Source organism: Pituophis catenifer, unplaced genomic scaffold (assembly GCF_029215685.1).
Source record: "Pituophis catenifer annectens isolate HBS135680 unplaced genomic scaffold, rPitCat1.0.hap2 SCAF_6, whole genome shotgun sequence".
NCBI classification, from domain to species: domain Eukaryota; kingdom Metazoa; phylum Chordata; class Lepidosauria; order Squamata; family Colubridae; genus Pituophis; species Pituophis catenifer.
The window spans coordinates 40,265,204-40,293,180 of NW_027256886.1; the positions used below are offsets into that span (position 1 = coordinate 40,265,204).

Consider the following 27,977-nt stretch of genomic DNA (forward strand, 5'->3'; position numbering starts at 1 on the left):
GATTAAAGGGTATTTTAGTAAGAGGTTAAGAGTGTTTATCTAACATGACCTCAGAGGAAAATATCACTACAATAAATTGATTTGCCATTTATATAATTTATATAGCTGCCTTTCACATTCAGCTAAACCACTATATAAGTTCCAAGGTGTTCTGTGTTTTGACTTCTGGCTTATGCCTGTGCACTGTTCTTTAGCAATGTAATCAGTCAGTTTTGCTGCTCTAACAAAAATGGAGCACAATGCTTATATACCTCTCTAAGATGTTGCAAGGGTTGCTCCAACATTATAACAGACTGACAATCAGCATAAACCTAATGCTTTATTTACTTTGCTTAAATGGATATGGCATTTCACAGACACCTAAGTTCAAATAGTTTACTAGATCACATGGGAAGGGGTGTCAAACTCAATTTCATTGAGGGCAGCATCAGGGTTGTGTTTGACCTCAGAGGGCTGAGGGTGGTGGCCAGGCGCAGGCGTGGCCACGGTGGGCATTTGACACAGGCTCAAGATGCATTCATACTCCATTAAACCTTTTATTTCTAAATTTATATCCCATTAATAGTAAATTGCTTTTCCAAGCACAAAAGCTATTTATACTATTGTATTTTTATTATTCAACTAATAATAAAAATACAATAGCATAAATAACATGATAATACAAGATCTAACAGTAGAGGTTAATTTCCAGATAGTAAATAGAAATGGCTGCCAATTATAGATCGTTGATTGTAGTTTAAATGGACCTACAGTATGTAAAATCTGGCATTAAACTGTAGTATTAACATAACGTTGCTTGTATTCTATTGAGATCAGGCACTTACTTGAGGCCACATAATTGTAATCCAGTCCAATCCAGTCCTCCTGCAACACTCTGCTGGCTGAAAGGGGCCGCGCGGAGGTTCCGTGTGGCCTGTTTTTGGCCAGCAGAGTGCTGCTGGAGGACATGGAGGCCGAAAATGGGCCGTGGCCGACCCTTTGAGGCCAGATTTAAGCACCCCATGGGTCAGATGTGGCCTGCGGGACTTCATGTTGACACCCCTGGTCTTGATGATTCATTCAATGAGAATATGATTTCTGCTCTTAATTATAAAAAATTATGCTATTCCTTGTGCATTTTTTCCTTTTCTCTTACACTGAAAAGTATGATTTCAGATAAAAAAATTACCTCTTTTGTGCCAAACACAGTTGCTAATAATAAACCAAGTAGGAGATAATATACATATTTACTATAATTACTGAAGAGAAACCAATGTTTGTCAAATAAGCATCTTACTCTGCACTAATCATTCTGCTCCATTTCATGTTCTGATCACAAGAACACAAGTACCATGTTACAAGAACAGAATAGTTAGGTTCAAAATGGAAAACCCAAAGTATTAGGGGACAAAGTATTGCTATAATACCATACAGTATAGGTATTTGGAATGGCATTAGCAGAATCATAATAAAATGAAGATAAATTGTAAAGTGTAGCATATGGATTACACCAAATGATGTTCACAAAATCTTGTTGCTAACAGAATAATCACTGATGCCATTATTAAGCAGGAAGAAACAGTTTAAAATTCTGACTCCTCCCTCACCTCTCCCCACCAAATTATCTGTTCTAGCTATATTTGCCTGAGACATTATATCTCAAAAAGTAGCTTTTTGAGGTTTCTAGCTAAATTGTTTTGGTCCATTCAGGTCTTATTTTCTGCTGTTTCTAGTTTACAGTGTGAGAAAATATATAGTAGGTAGGAAGTTTAGCTTAAGCATTAGTGTCTGTTTCAGCAGCTGAAATGTTTTGTTGGTTAAAGAAAACACATCAAGCTTCACCATTACAGTGATATGGACAGCCATCTAATAAAACCAGTGGAGCTTTATCATATTGTCATAATAGCTTAACTGAAATTGTTAGATCACTACTTAATTATTAGTCCCTTGCCATTTTAAGATAATGTTCACAAAGGGTAGAATGTAACCTATTTCCCACTTCTACCCCTTACTTTAACAATTTATAGAATACTGTGACATATAGTATAAATCTGGCTTTTAATACTGAAAGATGAAAAAAATCACAAAACACATTTATAACAAAAGGAAAATAGTGCATCTTCATGTATATCCACAGCACTTTTTCCCCAAAGGCCAGACTCTGCGCAATATACCTGAGCAGAAAACATTCAGATTACAAAATGTAACTGGTGAGGTTCTGTGTGTCTTGGGCCTTTAACCATTCTTGGGTGATTGCCACTCGGGAAGAAGAGTGCAGTGTGAAGGAGGCAGAGACCTGTTTAAGCAGAATTCAGATCCAGAGCTTTGGGTTGTGTTTTCTTGGAGGTCAGCTCAGACAACTTCTTCAGCCTTTTCTTCAGCTCCAAAGGGAATTTCTCATAGCATTTCTTGCACACTGGCTTCATGTCAAATTCCACAAACTTATTCCTTTGAAAGAAATACATTACCATTAAATTCTACTCAGAAAAAGCAATGTTGGGCTTGAAAACTATGTAAATAGGGAAGATGTGAGATACATTTTTCCTATTGTTACTATTAATAGGCAACTTTCTCCAAAGTCCTGGTAGTAAATCTACATACAAATAAATGCCTCATTCAACCTATGGTTTAAAATAGAATACTTAAGTGTCCATCCGAGCATAAGATACTATTGGTGTCTGCAATACGGTTAGATACTTTAATTTTATTGTGTACTTAATAATTTTTGTAATAATTAGGGGCTGGAGGCTAGAACAAATGAAAAACAGTTGTAGGAATATGCCTATTATAATGAAAAGAAGGACTAGTGGTGTTTCAATATCTAAGGGGCTGCCACAAAGAGAAGAGGGTCAACCTATTCTCCAGCACCTGAAGTTAGCACAAGAAGCAATGGATGGAAACTAATCAAGGAGAGAACCAACCTAGAACTAAGGAGAAATTTCCTGACAGAATATTTAATCAGTGGAATGATTTGCCTCCAGAAGTTGTGGTGCTCCAATACTGGAAGTTTTTAAGACGCCATTTGTCTGAAATGGTATAGGGTTTTCCTGTTTGAGCAGGGGGTTGGACTAGAAGGCCTCCAAGGTCCCTTCCAATTCTGTTATTCTGTTATAATTCTTATGTTTCTCCTGTGGCTCATTGATTCTAAACTCTCAGGAGCAGTAGAGGAACCCTTCGTTATGAAGGACAAACCTAATACTGTAATTCTTATACACTTAAAAGAAAAATTTCATTGACTGCTATTTTGGCCTTATCCAGGTAAGCCTCCTTACATGGAGTTTTTCTAATTAATCATGTTTTTTCCCCTTGCTGTTAGAATGTATCCTTGACAGATAACCAAAGGTATCAGCCAATTATTTCAGTCATGTTATTGTGGCAATTTTTGTAATTGCTCCTTTGGACCCACAAGAAGAATAAGTTTGCTGGGTCAGAGTTTTGGTTTTACTCAGCGGTTATCCAGATCCTCTAGATCAGTGGTCCCCAACCCCCGGTCCGCGGACCGGTGCCGGGCCGTGGAGTACCTGGCACCGGGCCGCGCAGCGGCCGGGGGACATGAACGCTGCAGCGCAAAGGCTCCTGGGCCGTGCGCAAAAGCTCCTGGGCCGTGCGCAAAGGCTTCAGGGAAGAGAGCCCCGCGCAGGTACGCACGTGTGGCCCAAAGCCCCCACCCCTGCGCGCGCTCAGCGGGCCACGGTAAAATTATCAAAGGCTGATTGGTCCGCGGCGATAAAAAGGTTGGGGACCACTGCTCTAGATGACTGCAAGTAGAAGTGGAAACATACCTGTTTCTGCTATTATTCCTGCAACTAATCTTTGGAGGCAGGCTGATTTCAAATCAGAGGTACAACTGAATACTAAAAGCCCTTGATGGGCAGGTCCTATCTGGATTTATGCATTCCTTTTTAAAGTCCTTTAAGTTAGTAGCTATCAACAGGTCTAGAGGTAATACATTCCACAGGTTAGCTGTATAGATTAGTTGTAGAAAGAATAGCTTTCCTTTCCTGTTCTAAATCTTTCAGGCAACTTCACTGGGTGATCCCTGGTCTAGGGGCAGGTTTCAAAACCCATCGCTACCAGTTCATTCATGGGTGCGCGAATGGATGCCTCCCGCCACCACAGCTACCGGTTTGCCTAATCCGGGGCGAACCGGTAGCAACCCACCACTACCCTGGTCCTAACGTTTTGAGAAAGGGAGGGTGATAAAATGTCTTCTTCTTCAGTTTCTTCATGGCATAAATGACTTTATAGACTTTACTCTATTAGCCTCTGTTCCAAGCTAAAGTATCCCATACTCAGAGAAATTATTCAAGCCCACTAAGCATTTGAGATGCTCAGTTCTATTATACCAGCACCTGACACTGTATTCCAGGTGTGCTGGGATCACATATAAAGACATTTTGTTTCAATTCCTTTCTTATGAAAATCCCTTATGGGAGAGTCTTTGCTGGCCACTTACTTCAAGGTGAGCTTGATGTTGCAGGTAGAACAGGAGAAGCAGTTTACACACCAAGCTTTGTTGAGAGCAGATACCACTAGTGAGAAATAGTAAAGAATAGGATGTTATCATACTGTAGCATTGTTCCAAATTCAGTAGACAGATTTGAAAAGAATCATTGAAAATTGTTCATGCAGAACTGCAATGGATGTATTGAGAGTCTCCGACTTACCATCCCCCTCGATCACATGGCTGCAGTTGTAGCAGACGTCTCCAAAGAGCTGCATAAAAAAAAGAATAAAAGCCATAATTTTCATTGAAAGGAAGGAATGTTTCAGCCCTTACAGTTTATTCATTGGTGCCCCTAGAAGCGTGCTCAGTTATTGCTCTGAATTTCACTCCCTTCATATCTTTTCTTTCAGAACTGACAAGAATCAAGTTTTAATTCCTAAAAACTACGTATTTTACACAGTTTTAAAGTACAGAATCAGAGCAAAATCTTTGCTTTATTGAACTGTATTTTTTGAAGTTGAAAGCTGTTGCTCTGATTTTATCTATCCATAACAGATAAGATGAGGACCTGATGAAGGAAGGAGAGTTTATTTACATGCTTGAAGGGTTTTCCTTTATAACTTTCAGATTATTTTTCCCAGTTTATACCTAAAAATCAATCAGTATTGTACTTGTTGCTTTGGAAGAATTCAGATCTAACGTTATATGGTTTATCTCTTTTAGAGGATCTTTGAGAGTACCTTAGATTAACGTAAACAATTATACATTCTATAGTTAAGGAGCCCCTTGGCCACATGGGAAGGCTCCTTCAACTGCTGATAAGTGCTTGATAATAACTGGAAAATATTACATCAGTGTGACAGGCTATATTTTTAATTTAGTCAAATATTTAAAATATTTTTAGGTTGACCTTCCTAAACACTAAATACTTCTAATGTTTATTTGCCCTACTAAAATCAATTGCAGAGGAAAGAAAGGACAGCAGATCTGATGTGCAGTAAAAGCTTCTTATATTCTCCAGGCAATGAAAAATGGATGAAGAGGTAACAACGCAAAATTTCCCTCAACTCCAACTCCAATCTGAAATGCAGTTCTGAAGAATTTGCATAATGTGAAATGAGAGGGAAGAGAACTCATTGTGCCCTTTTAAAAAAGACAGCAAACCTCTTTGAGATCCAGTGCAGGGATGCCCCATAGAGCAATGAGAAATTCCTAGAGAATTTCCCCAAACTATAGATTCTCTTGTAACTGAGCAGTGCTACCGATCAGTCTCCTTTGACAAAGCTGTGGAAACCAGTGTTGTTTTTAAAGCACCTTTTTGTTTCGTTATAAGTAAGCACAGCACAGTGAAAAATAATCTATTTCTTTCAGCAGTCTAGCTTGCAACAAACAATAAATTATGCCTTATTTCCCACTGCAAGACATGATGTTTTCTTCCAGTAAATTCCACCTAGGAAACTCTTGGCACTGACTTCTCTTTTTCTTGCCCTTCATTCTGCTCCATACTTATGAATGGCTATTTATGGTTAACCAACCTAGAGGCAATTTGATTTGCATTTCCGTCCCAAGTGCAAAATATTCCTAGACATTAAATACTTATTAAGACTAGTATGTCTATTATATCTTTAAATGTTCAAAATCTGTATCTTACAGGAAAACGTTATGCCTTCTTTAACCTGTCAAAATAAAGAAAAGAAAAAAGAGAAAGAGAAATGAAGTATCTTATAAAGGACAGTAAACTTTACCTGATTGTAATGAGTCTCACAGTAAGCCAGACCCTTTTTCTCATAATGCCGGTGTCCCAGGAATGGCTTCTCACATTTGGCACAAACAAAGTGCTATAAAGTGAAAAGGACATGTTATGTCAAAGGGTCTTTGTCAAAGGAGTTGTTATGTCAAGCATAACAAATGATATGTCCAAGGAGTTTCGTATGGGGAAAAAAAGCAAAACCAGAGATATCAAGCTCATGTTATTTCATTGTTTTGTACATAGTCATTTCCTTCAAGGGAGAACTAGAAACAATGGTCTTAAGAAAGTACCATGTCTGAAGATATTTCATTTTTATGCTACTGCATACTGATTTCTAAATTATACCAAATAGCCAAGAAGAAATGGGAATTAGATATTCCAGAATCAAACTCTGCAATAATGTTGTGTTTCACTCCAGAATCCTGTTACCTTCATTTCACAGAGGTGGGATGTCAAATTTCATGTGAAACAAACATTATCAATGACACTCATATTTGTGCAGGACTTGAATTCTAGTGTTTCTAAACATATTCACAATTGCACCTTTTGAGTCATTGTTACCACAGCATTCCTAGCTAAATATCTGTTGGTTATAAGCTGGGAATACTGTCTTTTCTTTAGACATTTGTTTTATTTTTATTTAGTAATATTTCTACACTAGATTCTCACAAAGATTTTCACAAGATGAAATACCTTGGTATCAAAACAGAATATTCATAAAATTATCTTAAAATATTAAAAAACAACTTGGATATATTCATCAAATATGTACTTACCATAAAATTTGAATTATATCATTTAAAACAGTATATGAAAGTCAGTGCAACCAGTAATTTACGGACTTGAACCACATCTTCTAATGTAGTATCAATGACTGAATCATATTGTATGTATGTTCCAGTATTTCCATGGATTCTAGTTGCCTTTCAATCACATTTTCTGATAGTCTATAAAGCTATGAAATATCTTGATATAATTTATGAAGATGAGTTATTTTTTTTCCTGATTGTCCTATTGAGATTAACATTTATACTTATTTGTACTTGATGTACAGTACTTATATTTCAAAAGACAAAGAGAGATTCACTCACAGCCATCCCATCTTGAAATGTTGGAAACTATTCACAGTTTTTATTATAAGATTTTAGTAAGAGGATTTTAAAAAATAATAATAATTGTGGTCTTTCAAATGTTTCTGAATTTCTCCTCCTCCTAACCTTAATCGTGGATCATGCTTGGAACAATTTCCAGAAATTGGGAACTGTAGTTCAACACCACTTGGAGGGACACACTTTTCCTGACCTAATACATTAGTTAGTAAATTTATATTTTAAGGCAGAAAACAGTTTCATCTATTATTGTTTCATGCATTTTTATTATTTATATATTTGGGACAAGACAGGCTACAAATTTAGCTAAATACAAAATAAAGATTGATTTCATTATGTACGAAGAACAGTGGCAATATCTGTTTATTAAATGAGGAAAACACATTGTATCAAAAAGGGAAGAGCAATATTGATTTCCAGCAAGCAGCAGAATGGGGAAGTTCTCACCTCAACATGCCATTGTTTTCCTAGAGCATTGACCACTCGACCCTCAATAGGCCGCCGACAAGCCCCACAGATTGGAATGCCCATCTTATCATGGCACGGCAGGCAGTAGAGCTCTCCTTTCAGCTCCCTGGCATCAGCGGTCAATTCCTTCCTATACACAACATTAGTAATTAAGACTTTGGGACAAATATTTGTCACAGATAGTAATTATGTAATAGTCACTACATAATCTAAAAAAAGGCACTTACCTGGCTTCTTGACAAACATGAAAAGAGGAAAAGTTCTTAAATATAAATATAGTTCTTAGACTTCCTTTGCCTCATTATTCATTCTTACACATTCTTTGGAAGAACCCCTTTTAATAGTAGATTTTGGTTTGTGACTTGTATTTTAAAAATCAGAAATATTAAGCCATTGTCCATTAAACTTTAGAAAGGTTTTCTATTGTAAATGTTTATCTAATTAAGTTTGTACTTTGGACACTTTATATCTAGCTTCTTAATGGGCGATTCATGTTCAGAGGAGATTCAATTCAATAATTTACTTTTAAAAGGAGATTTATAACTACTTAGCACATGGTCAACATACCCACAGTGGGTGCAGCTGAAATGATCTGGATGGTAGGAGTCGTTCCTGAACATAAGAGGCTGCTCATCAATTATCAAGTGACATTTCTGGCAAATATATTTGCCCAAGCCTTTGGCTTTCTCACGATTGTGGCAAGGCCGACAGAGATGTCTAAAGTGCAGTTGGAAAGAGAAATGTTGAGAGGTATCATTCAAATAACAGTAATTTACAAACAAATTGCTTGTTAGACTTCAGAGCTTCTGAATCTTAATGAGAATATTAATTCACAAACCATGTTTGGAGCTTGTGATTGCATGAATTACATTAACACTGAACTGATTTAGGTAAATGACAGCATTATTTTCTTCAGCAAATGGAATTTTTGTGCATCTACTTATGGTTTTTAAAAAGTCACGAAATTTCAAACATACAAGTACACACAAATGCATTTACATTTAATTTTTCAGTTTTCCCTATATAGAACATGCTCCATTTTGTTCATTTATGGGACTGAATGCACAGATAACATGGAAAGCTACTGATCGATACAACTGTGCAAATACCAATTAGAAAAGACCCAAGCAACTCAAATTAATGCCACAGTCTCCCAAGCTTCCTGAAAGATCCGAGCAAGGTCACTTGGCCTCTAGGTCCTTATCAATAGAAATGAGCTAATAATAAATCTCAGTTCCACGAGGCCACTGTGGATCTTGTGTTTCTTACAAGTCCCCAATAGAAAGCCCAGTCCGCATAAGTGGAAAGGAATGTTATTAGCACACTTGCTTCACAAGTCTTCTCTGCTCTTCCTCCCCAAAGCTGAAGATACTAAGACAAGAGCTACAGTTCACAGAAAGAAAGCAGACAGCGTCCCTTTATAAATGGGAGTATGCAGCTGTGTTGCTCTCAGGATAAAGGCATCAATTTTATTCCTCTCTGTGGAATGAAGTCTAATTATACAGGGCAAGACACAGAGACCCTACTGCAAGTGTCCTAAGAAGAATGCCCTCCCGTTTTACTGAATAAGGGGCCTTCAGCCCTTTCCACTGATAAACCATTAGCAGCCCAGCTCATTTGGAAGCCCCTGTCTACTATCCTATAGATCCTTGTCCAGTGCAAAGCAAAGGGAGGTCTTAGAATCACAAAGCCGTTACTATGGTAGCCGTCCTTCTCACCCGCATTCCCACCATTATGGAATTATCCCTTTCTGAAATGTCCTGTTGTGTCTGTAGCACTAGATTTCCCCTCCCCTTCTGCAATACTCTCCAAGACCTCTAAGGCAGCCAGAGGACTCCAAAGGCACAGTGTAAAAAGCAGAGATCCAAAGAGAGAGGCTTTAATGAGCAGGGAAAACATTGGAATATTCATAAATACAGTAACAATTAGCAACTCCCTCCTCCAACAGCTTAGCTGGAATTAAGAGTGTCTTTCACAACTGGCATGTTATCTCCCCTCCTCTTCTGTGAGCAAGATGATAAAGGAATATCACACCTAGCAGAACTCTATATAGTGTGGCACCCTTTTCACTGAACTTCCTACAGTCAACCCCTGATGGAACTTTTTACAGCTGTGTTCTTTTTCCTAAATTTGCTGGTGTTATAAAGAGCTCAAAGGTTTTCATCACAACTCGATCGGATTGCAAGCAAACTGCAAGAGGTAAGAGCTTTGGTATCAGAGTGGGCAACATTTATTAGCCTAGAAAATACAGCATCTCCTAACTTGTATTGGTGTTTCCAAACAAACAGTTTCTGTTATTACTGTTCAAAAGGTGCTGTCTATAATGATAAGAACACAGTTGGGTGTTCTACTCAATATTACTAGATGTATCCATAATAGAAGATTGCGAACTAAATATTACATTTATAAATGAATTACCTACCAAGTTACAACAAATTGATACAAGTTGATTTTTTAATTTTCATAATACTCATAAGAGTGTTATGAAGTATCATTCACTTTGGATGAATGAAGAATGAAAAGCATTGCTGTTCCAAGAAAATAGAATAGCTGTGATTTCTAATGTATTTTTAAGACAATTAACTATGATCCTCTTAATAAACTAGAGAATTGAATACAAACAAAAGACAATCTGCTGGGAAACTTGGGAATGTTTGTTCAAGCTTCATTAAGACATAAAGTAATCCTACCTTTTTGCTGTAGAGGAAATTCTTTATTTTATCTTTTTTGAAATATCTGGAACACTCTGTGGTCTAGTTGCAAAATTAACACTTGCAATTAGTATAAAGTGTTTTAAGTTCCAAGTAATACTAGAGTTAGATCCAAATAATGGTGAGTTTTTCATTTATATGATTTCTATGCTTTTCATTATGTCTAAAGACTTGAATGAAATTAACCATAGGAACAGAAGCTTTTCCAGTATTTATATCACTTTTATTTACAAAGATTTGTCTACAAAGCACTTTCAATCAAGCAAATGATACATTCAATGCACAGTATGTACCGCTTCTTTGGAACTTCAAGTGAAGGTGCTTGTATACATATATACATACATACATACATAAAAACATAATATTGCATATTATATATATATGGATAATTAGGCTTCTGTACCTATGACAAGTAGGGCAATTAATTGAAATATGGCTAACCAAAAAATTTAAAATAGAACATCCTTTCCTAGAATTGTACCTAATTTTCATGCATAGTTTATAAAAAGAATGGCTGGGATTCATGTGCCATTATAGAACGTGTTTGTTTATGCAACTAATTCTAGAGGATCTCCCGATTATCTGGAAGTGGGTTTTTCAAAAGTCTGGGGAGGGGATTATCAGACAACACTAATCAACATCCAATAGCAAGGAAAAAAACCAGCAAGTTTTACTAGTTCATATAATAAATAATAAAATACAGATTTCTTGATATTGTAATATTTTCATCCAAGTTTATTTATTTGGTATTTCAGGCTCTCATTGAAGACAGTTGTGAGGAATGAACAGCCAAGCAGACTCTTCAGGCCTGTTATTCAACATTTCCCTGTCAAATTCAGAGCAATGTGGCAAAGAGAGTCACATGGAAAACATCCTTTTTGCTATTTTCTACCTTCTCAATTTCATCCTAGCCTTTTCGGGCAATGTTTTGGCACTCTGGCTCTTCATTCGGGACCAAAAATCAGATACCCCTGCCAATGTTTTCCTGATGCATCTTGCTGTAGCCGATCTGTCTTTTGTGCTCATCTTACCAACTCGGTTGGTCTACCACTTTTCAGGCAATCACTGGCCATTTGGAGAGCTCCCTTGCCGACTCACAGGGTTTCTTTTCTACCTCAACATGTATGCGAGCATCTACTTCCTCATGTGCATCAGCATAGATCGCTTCTTAGCTATCGTGCATCCTGTGAAGTCCCTCAAACTCCGAAGGTCACTCTATGCTCATTTGACCTGTGCCTTCCTGTGGGTTATAGTTGCCGTGGCCATGGCACCTCTTTTGATCAGTGTGCAAACAGTTGAGATGAATAATACCACCATCTGCCTCCAACTCTACAGGGAGAAAGCATCACGTCACGCTCTTGTCTCCCTGGCTATCGCATTCACTTTTCCATTTTTTACTACAGTAACCTGCTATTTACTGATCATACGAAGCCTGAAGAAGGGGCACCGCATTGAAAATCATCTAAAGGAAAAAGCCATCAAAATGATAATCATGGTTCTTACAATCTTCTTGGTCTGCTTTGTGCCCTATCATGTCAACCGCTACATTTATATCCTCAATTATGATGGTGTGAAGACTTCTTGTGCAATGCAGAGGATCCTGGCACTTGGCAATCGCATTACTTCGTGCCTCACCAGTTTAAATGGTGCCCTAGATCCTGTCATGTATTTTTTTGTCGCTGAAAAGTTTCAAGAGGCCTTATGTGGTTTGTTTTGCCCCAAAAGAATTGCAAGATTACCTTCAAGTTATGATGGGAAAACAAACGACAGCTCTTTAAGTGCTAAATCTGAACTGTAAATACTTGAAAACAAAATGCTTCCTTAACAAAAGTTTATTGTCCAGTACAATTTGATCTCCTAGAAAGTAGAATTTCTTTTCTACAAAAACACAAGATCTAATACTTAATTGTTAAGGATAAGCATATACAACAATCCTAACTGGGAAGAAATAGGGAGGTGGTAGATGGTGCCATTTCGAAAGCCCTGCTATTCCTTGTTGGCCAGGATGGATAGTATCTCCCTTTTTTGCCTTTTCCCTAGCATTTTTAATTTTCTGGGATGAGTGAGTGGAGGGGAATTACAGAGATAATAGTTACAAAGACTATCAGGACACATAATTATTTTGATTTCCTGGAATAGTCTTTTGAATGTTACTATCAGTGGAAATATTGCCAATAAGATTTTTCATAAGCATTCTTTTGATCTACAGACAATTAAGAGGCAACTTTACCTTATCATAACCATTTCAACAATTAGATCAGGTTGTATGAAATTATGAATCTTGTGATAATTTTTGCATAGCAAATAGCACTAAGTAATAACTCCATTAAAATATAAATTGAAATTTCAGTGAACAAAAGTTTGGTAACTTCTCCAGAAAATAAATGTTCATAGGTAATGAAAGAATTGACCATTTAAAATATTAAAACAATGGATAGAGAAGTTTTAGTAATATCCAGGAACTGTCCAAATCCTATTTTGTGCAATCTGCAATATAACAAGGCAGGCAGGAATTCAGCCCCAAGTTGTTCAACATTTACATCTACAGTGCAAACTTTTGAGAGGTTTATGAATATGGGGTTTAGTTTTAAACAAACTTTATAACTCTCCTACTATAGTTGTAGATGATTACAAAAGCTGCTGATGCTTTTTATTACATCTCAAGACGAATAAATTACAAACATCACATTTCAACGAAGTGTTCCTTTTAATTACAGCTTTGGCTGTAGATACCATTTTCAATAGCAGTGAATGCACAAACCACAATTTATTTTATATGCAGATTTTTTAATATGGTTAATGAATTCTTAGAGAGCTTGCTACAAATCATTAACTCAATTCACTTTAATAATGTAAGATGTAAGTCCAGCTGGGCACTTAGCCCTACTTAATGTAGACTGAGTCTGCCATATTGTCTTAGAACAATGATGATCTGAAGCTGGAGCAACTGAGCTTGTACAGCTACCTGCTTTACTTTGACAATGTAACTTTGCTGCAGTTTTATCACTAGTTTGTACTATCATGCTTGTTATCTTTCTACATGAGCGGCAGTGGCTCAGTGGTTAGAGTGCAGTACTGCAGGCTACTTCTGCCGGCTGCCGGCTGCTTGCAATTTGGCAGTTCAAATCTCACCAGGCTGTTGACTCAGCCTTCCATCCCTCTGAGGTGGGTAAAATAAAATTGTTGGAGGCAATATGCTGACTCTGTAAACCGCTTAGAGAGGGCTGTAAAGCACTATGAAGCGGTATATAAATCTAAGTGCTATTGCTACATTTCAGATCCTAGTCAACTTTATACTGTGCATTTTATAAGTTTTGATGTTTTCCAGTATGTTTAGAACATATGCACATAAATGTTTAGCTAAAACAGTGTAAATTACTTCCATTTGCCTTTTAGCAGTTGAGTTCTGTTTTCTAAACTGAAGTATGTTGTGACCACAAATACCTAATATCTACTAAAGGAAAGGCACAAGGACTGCCTTTAATTTTTCTAAAAATTATTTTTAGTAATCTAAACTCTATTAGCCAATATGATAGAAGAAATATAAAACATAAAGATAGGTTCAGAGAATTCACAAATAAATAAAATGTTTAATTTCCAATATTATTTTCATTAAGGAAAATAACATAAATGCTAAGAATAGGCTAGAAAATGGAAAGTTGCTGCATGTATTTTGAGGCTATTCTATTTTGTGTTTTTTTTTCCCAAATTATTTTTGCATTTATTGTCTTTTATTTTTACTTTCTTTATATTCACATTTGTACTTAAAATGTATATTTAAAAACTTATATTTCTTACATAACTGAAAATACATTCAAAAGGAGAATAAAGCAATTTTGTTTATAATGGTGCAAAATTCTGTCTATCCACCAACACTACCAACACTGTTGGTAAGTATTATTCATCTTAATATAACTGTATTTATAAAGACGATTAGCTACTTCCTGGCATTTTGTCTAAAAGAATTACCATTTTGAGAATGGCTGCTAATACATTCAATCTCCAGTCTTTTTAGAGACATATCTTCCTTTCCATAACTTATTACTATCTTACACAATGCATTCAACTTCACATTTAGTTTCTATGCCTATCTCTGCTAACATTTTAACATATAAAATGCAGATATATTTCTATCTATCTATTCTTACCTGCCAGCGTTCTTCACAAAACCCAAATCAGCAAGAACTACATCACAGAGTTCACAACGAAAACATTCGGGATGCCAATTATTGTTCATTGCTTTGATGACTCGGCCAATGATGAATTCACCTTGAAACAGAAATACCATACTTTATAACCTTAATTCATTTCAGAAGACTCCCTGGTCCTTAGAATTCCATAGTAGTAGTTGGGTAGCAAATTTTTTAAAACACATTTTGTAGTCTGCTTTATTACAGTAATGAGAAACCTAAGAGTATGTCTAACTTGCTCAAGGTCACTGAGATAAATCCAGGTTTGTTAGAGACAGAACTAATATCTATTTCACTGAACCACAAAGATTCCATTATAAAGTTCTGAATGTCTTTTTAAAAAAGTACAATTTTCCATGCATTATTTTTGTTCTTACCTATGACCAGTGGAGTCATAAATAAATTATAATATTTTCTTTTTAATTTGCTCTCTACTGCCTCTGCTTAAGAAGCTAGTTATAGAACACCCAGGATCTCATAATCAGATAGTTTACAAACATTGTTAATAAACAGACAAAATTAGATTTGAATCATTTATGTGGAAACCTTACCACATTCCCCACAGCATGGTGCAAATAGCATCTGGAAATCATGCTCACAATATTTTCTCCCTTCAAACTGAAAGAGATATGCAGGAAAACATATCTTTATAAAACATTCACCATACCAAGAACTGTAGAATGTGCAGATACAAAGCAATAGTATTCCCTCATCAATATCTGGGGTTATCTTGCATTATTGATTCTTACTTTTGGGAAGCTCATTCCAAAACATTAACCCACCTTCAAATCACAAGTTATTATAATTGTAATATTAATTAGATATTTTGTAATAGCACTCATCTCATTTTGCTAGCTATTCTCTCTGATTTTAAATATGCCTTTTTTACTGACTATAAAAAGATTTGCTTTTAATGCACAAGAGATAATAGCTCATGATCTTCTGACGTGGTTTAGCCTTGCATTTTTATTAAATTAAATCAATTAACAAAAACAAAGGGAGACATACTTAGCCTATTCTTTTAGTATTAGTTTTTCCTTCCTTCTGTTTCACTATCATGGTTCCTAATGTTAACTGACTACAGTATAATGTTATGTTTAAAGCTGGATAAACTATGGTTGCTCTTAACTATGGTTAACTAAAACATGTAGGTTTCATGCTTGGTTTATGACATTGGTTTAAACACATCCCAGAAAAAAGTACTCATTTTTTAATGTTTGGATTTGTGATCTTCAATTAATGCTCACAGAAATGAGAGCTTCCAATATCACTTTTTGTCAGAGGATGTGAAAGGAGTACAGGGTTTCAAGCTAGTACACATAGCCCTAAACTATAATTTAGCACTTTCTTAAGTCATGCTGGCTAGAATTTTTTTGAGTTCCAACTCCAATATTTCTCCAAGATTCTAAGCTGAAGAAATCTGGTTAGCACAGTACCTGAACTGGTGATTGCTGAACTCTTCTAGCTACTTGTCTAAGAAAGTGAGACTCTGCTGAATGGATGATATTAAAAATTACATAGGGGAGAAAAGAGAAATGGAACACTGAAATTAGAACTGAGGCAATTGTATACTGCATAGAAAATAGTTCAGTTATGCTTCTCAGTCAAGGAAGGAAAAAAACTAAGTAACTTTCCCAACTATTAAAAGTATAATAATCTCACATCATAGAAGAGGCCATCTGGAAACTGGCGAAAGCACTGAGCACAGACAAAGCAGTTTTCATGATACAGTTCTCCATTGCTGTTTACAATACGTTCAGTTGGATCAAAACGGGCTCGACAGCGTTCACATACAGCATTTGCAAGGGCATCTGACATATTACTGAGAAACAAAAGAGAAAAATGAAAAATATTTTTAAATGCAAAGTGTAGCCATTAAATTAAGTTACAGTAATAAAAAATAAAGTCCATTTTATACCTTTATTTAGATTCAAGCACAGTAGAGATGCCAATTATAAAAATAATTAGAAGGTAAATATTTAATTATCCTGAATAGAATAGAATAGAATAGAATAGAATAGAATAGAATAGAATAGAACAGCTTTATTTGACCAAGTGTGATTAGACATACAAGGAATGTGTCTCTGGTGCAGAACTACACTAGGCTAGTGACTATACTTCAATTAACAGTCTATCTGACTCTAAGGATGCAATCCTTTGTATACTTAATGGGGATTAAATTCGTAATTGGACTTTTAATAAATACATAGACTCTTATACTATAAAGCAATGGAGCTTAATTATATCGAAAGAAGTAGTCTTCTATCTCTCAAATGAAAGTGAGCTATTTGCTTGGCTCTTATTTAATGCCATCTACAGAATATTAATATATTATGATTTAAATGGTGTTTTATCAAAAAGTCACAGAAAACTACATAAAGTGGTAGTAGCTATTAGGGATGCCCTTTAAACTATCTTTAAAAAGCAGCATAGGTCAAGGTAAAGCTTTTTCAGGCTATGTTCAGTTCCTGGAGACTTCATGGAAACATCTGTAGAAGGTCATGGATGAAAGTGTTCTACAAGTGGCTTCTAACTAGACACCCTTTAATTTCTAAATTCAAAGCTAGACAATGGGGGGTTTTGTAAGCATTCAAAACCACCCACCTTTACCTTTCTTTTTTACCTCCCAAGTAATCTGTACATTTTGATTAAAATTGAGACAAATCAAAGTAACAATTGTATTCCTTCCAATTGTCTTCTGAAGTTAGAATGCAGCTATTATTTGGTGCCCAATGAGACCCAGACAGTTCTTTGACCACCATAGAAAGAGTTCAGATCAATTTTTAGGAACATATTTCAAGTCTCTGCTGTCTCTCAAAAGCAGTTCTTTACTGTGAAGAACTCAGTCAAATTGAGATCAACCCTTGGTTACAAATAGGCAAAAAAAGTTGGCGTTCCTTGGATTTTCACTGATCTAACTCTGTATATTTGGGTACATGCAATAGTAATGTCAAAGCAGCAGATTAAAAATACTGATCTCCGATTAGACCTGGTATCTCTTTCCATGGGTTTACTTCTGATCAACCATTCACTCTTTGTAGACCTGCTACCTTACTTGGAATCATTAAATATAGGATGGCATTATCCTCAGCCTGATTTGATGCCTACTGCAGTCATAGAACAGAGATACAAAGTTATCCTTTTTGGACTGAGGTTTTGCCATGTAGCAAAAGGGCTACTGAAACTGTTAAATTCTTTTTATATATTGGCCATTTTATGCTGGCATATAGTCAAAGTTGATAATAATAATAATAATAATAATAATAATAATAATAATAATAATAATTATTATTATTATTATTATTATTATTTATTGGTTAATCTTTAGTGAGATTCACAGCCTTTGAGGCTGGTTAATAGCTCAGCAGCTCGAGTCCTAACCAAGGACCTAGGAACTGTTAAGGTATCGTCGCAGGATGTAAGCTGTTCCGAGTAAGGTGGTTTTTTGTAGCGTCAAAATGTTCAAGTCCGGCAAATTTTTTATTATTATTATTATTATTATTATTATTATTATTATTATTATTATTATTTTATTATTATTATTTTATTATTATTTCTATATCGCCCTTCTCCCGAAGGACTCAGGGCGGTGTACAGCCAATTTAAAAACACAAGACAAAACAATGATTAAAAATTAAAATAATTAAATAGATTTGGCCCGGTTTAAAACCCCGAAAATTTAAAATACCCCAATTTAAAATTATTATGTTGATAGCCCGGCCTGGCGGAACAACAGGGTCTTCAGTGCGCAGCGAAACACCCAGAGGTCGGAGATCTTACGTATTTCCGGGGGCAGTTCATTCCACAGGGCTGGGGCTCCCACAGAGAAGGCCCTCCCCCTGGGTGTCGCCAGCCGACATAACTTGGTTGATGGCACCCTGAGGAGACCGTCTCTGTGGGAGCGAACTGGCCGGTGGGAGGCTATTGGTGGCAGAAGTTGGTCTCGAAGGTACCCGGGTCCTGTGCCATGGAGCGCTTTAAAGGTGATGACCAACACCTTGAATCGCACCCGGAAGACCACTGGGAGCCAGTGCAGCTCGTGCAGGAGGGGTGTCACGCGGGCGCAACGAGTTGTGCCCATAACCACCCGCGCGACCGCATTCTGGACCAGTTGGAGCCTCCGAATGCTCTTCAAGGGGAGCCCCATAATCCCACATTTAAGCAAATTTCCTGTTCATTCTGATCAATTTTATTTATGTTTACTTTCAGAAATTCATGTCTGTATTACTCTAAATATAGCTAAATTCTGCTATGTCATATTAGAATTATTAGAATTATTAAAAGTCTTTATTGGCCAAGTGTGATTGGACACACAAGGAATTTGTCTTTGGTGCATATGCTCTCAGTGTACATAAAAAGAAAAGATTCTTGATTCATCAAGAATCATAAGGTACAACACTTAATGATAGTCATAATCATAGGGTACAAATAAGCAATCAAATTAAATCATACTAGGAAACAATCAATATAAATCGTAAGAATACAAGTCACAAAGTTACAGTCATACAGTCATAAGTGGGAGGAGATGGGTGATAGAAACGATGAGAAGATTAACAGTAATGCAGACTCAACAGTGTTGAGGGAATTATTTGTTTAGCAGGGTGATGGCATCCGGGAAAAAACTGTTCTTGTATCTAGTTGTTCTGGTGTACAGTGCTCTATAGCGTCGTTTTGTGAGCAGGAGTTGAAACAATTTATGTCCAGGATGCAAGGGATCCTCTGTTTGACTTGTACAGTATACAGGTCCTCAATGAAGGCAGGTTGGTAGTAATTGTTTTTTCTGCAGTTCTAATTATCCTCTGAAGTTTGTGTCTGTCTTGTTGGGTTGCAGAATCCATACCCAGAAGCTGTATATGCATAATATACAGCTAATTATACCCAATTAATTTTACAGTGTCGTTTTCATATATTTGTAACCTGTTTTATACTACTGAGTATTAATACAAGTAGTCCTCGACTTACAATAGTTCGTTTAATGACTGTTCAAAGTTACAAAGGCACTGAAAAAAATGACATGACTATTTTTCACACTTATGACCATGGCAGCATCCCCTTGGTCATGTGATCAAAATTCAGATGCTTGGCAACTGGTTTAGGATGGTTGTGATGTCCTAGGGTCATGTGATTCACTTAACAACTGAGTTACTAACTTAATTGCAATGATTCACTTAAGAACAGTGGTAAGAAAAGTTGTAAAATGGGCAAAACTCACTTAAAAAATCTGCATGGTTCTCCTCTTTTTCCTACCACAGTGTAGTTATGTAATCTTGATGTTCACAAGGCACAGATAACCATTTGAAGGACCAAAGGATTCAGAAAGGATATTGTGGTACACAAAATGTAATTGTGACAATATACTTTTTGCCATCTGAACATCTAGGAAAAATGTCCACTAAAAAAATGATTTCAGTACATGGATTTGGTCTTTTTGGGAACATCAGTCATTTTCAAAACAAATGAATCTGCCTTTTGAAATCTGATTTTCTGTTGACAATTAATACCTCATAATTAAAGGTAGAATATTTTATATCCTGAAAGACATTTTCACAAATTTTTGATGCCTGGCAGGAAACATATCCTACATTTAATGTTCTGTTAGAATTCTCTCAGAGGAATGATATTATAGAACTAAATAAGAGGAAGGAACATCTTTTTGCTCCTGAGTGAAAGATAGGTTATAAGTAAATAAATAAATATCACTAGAACACCTCCATTTTTAGCAAAACTGAGTGTAACCATTATTTTTTATATACATTACAAACCAGGCTTTCTACAACTAATCCGCTGGGTTAAGTACTTAGCTCTAATGCTATTTTCTCTATAAAATTACTTTTTCTTTTGTTTGTAAAAAGCAACAAATTTTGCTCCAATAGATTAATACAGCTACCTCTTCCATTAGCAGTTTCTTTGTATATGTATGTAGAATAATGATTTAAATTTTTTGAATTTTATACATATATCAGCTTTTCTATTGTTTGTGAAGGTGACTGCTTGTTAATTTTTCTATATGATTTGTGAATCTGATTTATTTGTATCCTGCCTTTTAATTTTTATAATTAACTTGTGAACTCATGAGCTATTTCCCATTATTTTTAATGGCTTAAAAATAATAGACAGAGATCCTTTAGAACAGGGGTGTCAAACTGGACTTCTTCGAGGGCTGGATCAGCATTGTAGTTCTCCTCTGCGGACTGGCCGGGGGGTGGGGGAATATGGAAGTTGGGATGGACGCTTCCTGTAGCACTTTGCCAGCCAAAATGGGGTGGGGTGGGGTGGCCAAAATGGGGCTTGGACAGCCTCCTGCAGCACTTTTGGTCGGCAGAGTGCTGCAGGAGGCTATCCAGGCCAAAAATGGGCTGTGGGGAGGCCGCGGACGGGCCCCCAAGCTCCTTTTTGGCTGCCAGAGGCACTGTGGGCTGGTCCTTTGCTATTTCCAGGCCAGCCCCACAGGACAGATTTAAGCACCCCACGTGCTGGATCTGGCCCATGGGCCTTGAGTTTGACACCCCTACTTTAGAATAAAGTATAGTATACCGGTATTAGAAATATTATAGATATATTCTATTGATGCTTTCAACTTCTATGCTAACTGTTCAAAGCAAGGACTGCCAAAATACCAGAAGAGTGTTAATAAATAAAAATGGGAGATAGAGATTGTCATGACACAAATGTCATTTCCAGATGAGTACTACGTGGAAAACTAAATGCTAATGGATTACAAAAACAGAAGTTTTAATTTCCATGAGAGAAAAAAAAAACCACAATCTGCATCTTGCCAGAGGTTATGCCTTTTGTTACTTCTGACCTTACAAGCATTTTACAAGCATTTCTGGATTTTCTCATCCATCCCACATAGCCACCTACTTGCAAAGTGCTAAAAATGTCAGATAGTAAAAGATGTCTTTGATTAGAACAGCAGCAAGCTTTCGTAACTTACATTAGGAGTTATGAAACGTAAGATAGGAGTTAGACATCTTCCAACAAAATGGATACCCACACAACTTTATCAAAAAGTATCAAATCACACAACTCGCTGCACTCCCATACATCAAAAACATCGCACAAACAATAAACAGACTACTGCAACCACATGGCATCACAGTAACATACAAATGAAAGCCCTTCAAAATATCTTAAGCAAACCAAAATGACCCAGTAGCCCAAGAAGCAAAAAACAGGAGTCATCTATAACATACAATGCAAGGACAACATGAAAGAAGACTAGCAGAGCTCATCCGCAAACTACGGTAGTTTTTAGAAGACATGATAAAAAAAACCTCCTTAATTTCAACTGTTTCAACTGCCAACTGTTTAGAGGGATGCCGTGGAGACACTGTGTCGGAGAAATTGGGTACTAGAGAGATTCCCACAACAGTGAAGTCTGCTTTCTTCCCTATCCTTCAAGCTTGAGGAAGTACTGATTGGCTTAGATTTTCAGCAGCTGTAGCAAGGACAATCACCGACCATCTCAAAGATGATTCTAGAGTCTGGGTAATATTTGAGAGAATGAAAATCACTATATACAAGTACACTAACTTACACTGAATGTAACTACGTAAGGAGAACCTAGTTGCAACCCTTTGAGAATTGAGATAATCTCACAATAGTGATTTAGCATATACACCTTAACTTGCGCTTTCCTTGAGGCTGCCTTGAAGATAATTCACAGGCTGCAATTGGTTCAGAATTCTGCAAACTGATCTTTGATGAGAGGAAGTAGGTTTGTTTATGTGTTTAAACATATGGCAGGGTTGCATGCCAAGAGATCAATGACCAGAATCCAAGATAGGGAAGGCTCCTCTACAGTTTAAATAGAAGACAGATACATAGTAAGCATAATTTTTTCATTCTTGTATAATGAGACGAGTCAGCCAACATTTTATATCCATAAAGTTATACTTACATAACATTTTGTTATATGAACTCCTTTTAAGGATATTCTAGTGTAATAAGTATTAGACTATAGTTCCAATCCATTCAATCCCTCTGGACCAAAGTTACATCAAAATTTAAACCAAACCAAACCAAATTTAAAGAAAAATACTATAAACAGATCAAAATAATAAAAAATAAAAGTCAAATTAAAATGTAAAGCTATTAAGTATCATTAGAAGAGACTGAAAGCAGGGATTTATAGCTTCCTTGAACCCCTCTTAAGGGAATAGATTCGTGATACCTACATGGGCTGCTTTCTACCTATAATTCAGGAGCAATGATAGAAAAAGCTTATTCCTAAACTATCACTGCGTAAGCTGGAGGCACTCAAAACAGATGTCTCTGATTATCTTAAATTTGGGGATCATATAGAGAAAGGAATTGTTTCAAACAATTCAAATTTAAAGTATTTTGGATTTTAAACTGATAACTATATTTTGTCTGGAAGACAAACCCATTGCCTTAGGGAAAAAAATGTAAGAATAGATACAGGTATCATTAGCATTTTAATAACAACCAACACCCAAACTCCTGATGACCTCATCTAGTGGTTTTACGTGTGTTAAAAAAACCCATTAAAATATTCATTGTAAATGCTTCACTATGCATCAAATTCTCTGTTAAGGAGAAATGAGACATATTTGACTGAACTATGCATAAAGAATATATCTTTTGAAAACTAAATTATTTCTAAAGATCACCAATTTTTTAGAAGGGAGATTCTCATATATTTTAAAGACAGAAAATATGGAAAATTTGCCCGGTTTAAAGGATTAGAATTCCTGTTTTTTTTGCAGTATAATCATGCATGTTGAACACAAAAATTAAGCAAAGCATTAATATTGTAAACTTATTTTGGGTGGAAAAAAAGTATAAATTGATTCTTGTTGGCAAGTAAAATAAGAAATATCTTTTAAGTCTATTCATGCAGTGCTAGTTACACTAACCTATTTTAACTTCAAGTGATGAAGGTTTCCATAGCAGATTTCCTGTTTTTATACAGAACTGATGTTATCAGAGCCAAAGCAGCACTTCCTTCAAGCAAAGGGAGGAATCCCAACCTGGTTTTCCTTACTTTCCACTTCAAAGTAAGTCAGAGCAAACATTTTAAATATATCAGCAACTGTTAATCTGAGGAGGTATCCAAATAACCTACCCCAATATCTCAGTTGCCCTCTCTTTCTCATCATTCAATAGTGACACTATGCCACTCAGGCGCTCTTGTCGGCGTTGATAGAGTTTGGAAGATGTTAGTCCCCGAAGTCTCACACCAGCCATGGTTCTTACCGCTGGGAAGAAAACTGCATGAAGGTAACCGAATAGCAACTCTGAAGTAGAAACTCACAAGGTTCAGGAAATGGATTTCTTCCAGAAAAACTGTGTTCTTGTATTTGCTAGTTAAAAGAAGTGACGTCCATTCTTCTCATACACCACTTTTTCCTCAAGAACTATACAGATTCCTTGCCTGCTTTCCTTCTCTCTTCAATCCATCCCATTAATGTTACGAATTCAGAATTATATTTGTTTAGAGAATTTAAAACACCATATTTCAAAATCCCCTTAATTCCCTCACCAAAAATCACAGAAATGTGATAAATAATAAATTATTAATTTAATAAATTATAAACAATACAATTGAGTAGCCATATCAGAAAAGATAGCTATGAGATTTTTAATAGTAGATATTTCATCAGTAAAAAGAAATGATAATAATAAAAATATATCCTTTAATTTCAGCACTCCTTAACTAGTTTTGCATTAGTTATGCTCTAAAAAAAATTATGTCACTAGAACAAAAAATGCTAGAAAGGAGCAGAGTGGCTTTGAAACTCACTCCAAAAATCACATTCCAATAAAATATCAAGAAGCGAAGTAAAGAAACATATTTTACATTTCTAAACCCTCCCTGCCCCCAGTTCATAATTCTAGACTCAGAAGGTCACTGACTCATGTTGTTGCTTTTACACCCACTTTGGAAAAAGTATCATGTTACACAAATTGGAGACATAACTCTGAAGTTTAAATTGTTTTGGTAATCCAGTCCTCCCTGTCCTTCTCTCCTTTATCTATTGTTCTGTTAACTTTTGTTATCATATTTTAAATGAGATTTTTAAAAATTATTTATTATTCTTTATTCTGTATATATATATAAAATTATAACAGAAACAAATTGGAGTAAGGTAAGGTATCAAACTCTAATATGCAAGCACACAAAAAGTTATTTTTAACAATCTCCCAAAATATAACTATTGATTTTATTAAGATTGTTGGCAGCAGTATTACTAATAACCTTTTAAAGCAATCATTGCCAAAGGCTCAGCTGAGTAACCTTATAAATTCTCCCGTTTCTGGACTAATTGTTTTCACAGACCTAGAAATGAAAGATCTTGGGTATGCTATCAATGTTCATTATCTAATTTGATGTTATCATACATAGACATGATAACATGTCTTACGTCAGGAGGTCTTCATCTCTTAAATCTCATCAGTCATCTATTAAATGATCAAGATTCATCTAAGTAAGGAAAATGTCAAGTTTCCCCAAGTAAGAACAATTATATGTTTACAGGATTCTGTTATATTTATTACATAGGGTAAGATTTGTAATGATTCATCTATGCTACTCCTCTCCTAGTCTGTCCTACTGTCATAATCCATTAATTGTGGGTTCATAATTCTTTGGGTAGCTACGGTTTCAAAAGATGTGATAATCTATATCAGAACAGGGGCAGAAATACTGAATCAGTAACAATGAAAATTTTGTAATAATAGGCATTTATTTATTTGATTGTAGAGGCGTGATGGCTCAGCAGTTAGACACTGAACTTGTCAGCTGCAAAGCTGATAGCCCAGGTTCAAGACCCAATGGGGTGTGAACTCCCATTACTTACCCCAGTTTCTACCCACCTAGCAGTTTGAAAGCACGCAAATGAGAGTAGATAAATAGGTACCACTTTGATGAGAAGGTAACAGTGTTCCATGTGCCTCAATATATAATTATGCTGGTCACATGACTACAAAAATATCTTCGATGGTATTGGCCCCTTCAGCTAAGAGCGGAAATGAACTTAGAACTTAGAGATGACTCCTTAGAGTCAGACATGACTGGACAGGGGAAACCTTTATCTTTAGTTTTTTTCTTGTAAGTATTTATGAGTTTAGCTCAATTTTATACCAAATAGTTCATGAATATTTGTACTATATATTGGTCTCTACTATATATATATATTAATCATGTAAGAAAGGTTTAGAACATTATTTTCTGAATAACCCTGAACGCTATAATTTATACTCTCAAAACACAAAAAATAGGTTAAGAATTCACTATTGGGTTAATAGAGTCTCATCATTTCAGACTTTCATGATTTATTATTGCTATTTCATTATTTTTTGATAGGATTGATGTATTTATGCAAAACAAGACGAAAATGTAGAATTCTTATTTTTCCAATAATAATAACAAAATAGTAAGCAAATAATATAAGTAAGAACAAATATAATATAATTGCTTTCACAAAACTCCAAATGTCAGGGGCATGTCACACAAACAGCAGATTTCCTCAGGATGCATGTCTTTATTTCAAACAAAAGGAAGGAAGCTCATTTTAGCACAGTACAAGAGATCCTCCCAGCTGCCCACTTGAAAAGTGAAAGGCTTTAGCCTTCAACATTTGCAAGAGAAACAAGGTATTGGAGAAGGAGTTAGAAACAGTGCTGCGGACCATTTGATAAAAAAGAAATGATCTATAAACTGTTGGGAAAAAATCCATAAAACAAAGAGAATTTGATTTCAAAAGAAACCCATTCCAAGGAATAGTAATAATAGTAATAATGTTAGCTAGAAATATTGCATAAAACTATTTTTATTTAACCTGTATTTATGTTCTCAGTAACTGCTCTCCCAATTGTGTATTTTTATGCAACTTGGAACCTCTTTACAGCAGAGTTGCTCCAAATAAAGGCAGACTAAAATCAGACCAAAATCTGCCCATAACCTTATCATGCTGTTTACAGGTTTTTCTTGAGAAATTCTTTTAACAATCTATATGAACAATTCTGCAGTTTTACTTGTTTTACCATTAAATGCTTTGCTCTTTCCAACATACATTTGCACAGTATTCACTCTACCCAACTGTATTTTATTGTTTAAAATTATTTTATAGATAGCAAATTAGCACAAATTTACAATAACATAGAATCAGTTCAATATCTGGTGAAAAACATCTATAATTTTAAAGGTTTAGAGAAGCAAATAATAAAGATTTAAACAGGTTTCTGAAGAGTCCAACAACAGGATAAAAGCTTTCACTATATAAAGTGCCCGTTTGCTATATCTCACTATTCTATAATAGTTTATTAGCTAATAAGACACGCATAAAGATTGCTTAAGAGAAAATCAGCCCCAAGTAGCAAGTGTATTTTACATTCCACTTGTTTAATTATACGGAATTCAGCAGCAGTATATTGCCTTTTTTTCAGCATTTTTTTCCCCCCAGTCTGGGATTGAAAAACTGGATTTCCCTATGGTCTCCCATCTAAATACATGTTAGGATTGATGCCGCTTTCCTTTTTGCCATCAGCGAAAGTCAGGAGCTGCCATCTGCTGTTGACAACAGCATTTGGTTTTCAATGCCTCTTAAAGCAAAAAAGATCGCATCACATACAAGAGAAATGAACGGTTTCAGCCAGAAGAGGGAAACTTCATCTCCTCAGTAAATATGTGGTAGTACAAAGGTTAACGGGCAAAGAAGCTTTTTCTCCAGCTAGTAGTCGTGTTTCACAACTCCCCGTTTCCTCCGAAAGATTGAAAAACCCGACAATTCCTTTTTAAATCCCGAGAAAGGGAAGTCTTGGCAGTTCCTGAGCCACTCGGGACAGCGGTCGCGGAGAGCGAGTGGTCCCGTGGAGGAAGGAGGCGAAGCTGTTTCGCCGTTTTGTCATCACCCGCCCTGGCAAGTGAAACCCAACCGAGCTTCCAGGCGACTGCGGGGGACCTCGCTGTGTTTCTCCTCTTACCTGCCCGTCATGGCGGCCGTGGGTCCAAAGCACTCTTGGCCAGAGAGCTTCGGTGCGGGGGTCGTGGGGAGAGCGACGAGCAGCGCGCTAGAGCACCCGACTGCAGCAGCCCCGCAGCCCGCCTGCTCTTGTCCTCCGCCCGGTGCTGGCTGCCGTAGCGGGCCGCCCCTCTAGGTCAGGACAGGCGGCCTGATCTTCCTCCCGCCCCTCGGCCCAGCACATATTTTTCCTAGAAAGGGAATGAAATAATAAATAATGAAATAGCGAGGGCGGCGGTCCTGTGCGGTGGGACTTCATAGTGCAGGGCAGTGGAAAGCAAACCGCAGCTACTATAGGGCTATGGCTTGTTTGCTCTTACTCCGGAGATACTCT

At 36.3% G+C, this 27,977-nt stretch overlaps 2 protein-coding genes across 2 annotated transcripts; one reads left to right on the top strand and one right to left on the bottom strand.

Annotated features, from left to right (window-relative positions):
• Positions 1 to 1,094: 1,094 nt before the first annotated feature.
• On the bottom strand, positions 1,095 to 27,677 carry LIMS2 (LIM zinc finger domain containing 2). Its single transcript, XM_070944881.1, has 10 exons — positions 27,606 to 27,677; positions 16,317 to 16,476; positions 15,206 to 15,272; positions 14,613 to 14,733; positions 8,321 to 8,470; positions 7,733 to 7,883; positions 6,172 to 6,264; positions 4,647 to 4,695; positions 4,436 to 4,511; positions 1,095 to 2,427 (listed from the first exon to the last, which is right to left on the bottom strand). Exons 1-10 carry the CDS (start codon positions 27,614 to 27,616, stop codon positions 2,280 to 2,282), a joined length of 1,026 nt encoding a protein of 341 aa, XP_070800982.1. The 5' UTR covers positions 27,617 to 27,677; the 3' UTR covers positions 1,095 to 2,279.
• Positions 9,892 to 14,024, top strand: GPR17 (G protein-coupled receptor 17). Its single transcript, XM_070945459.1, has 2 exons — positions 9,892 to 9,952; positions 11,220 to 14,024. The coding sequence occupies exon 2, from the start codon at positions 11,246 to 11,248 to the stop codon at positions 12,260 to 12,262; it is 1,017 nt and encodes a 338-aa protein (XP_070801560.1). The 5' UTR covers positions 9,892 to 9,952; positions 11,220 to 11,245; the 3' UTR covers positions 12,263 to 14,024.
• Positions 27,678 to 27,977: the final 300 nt, after the last annotated feature.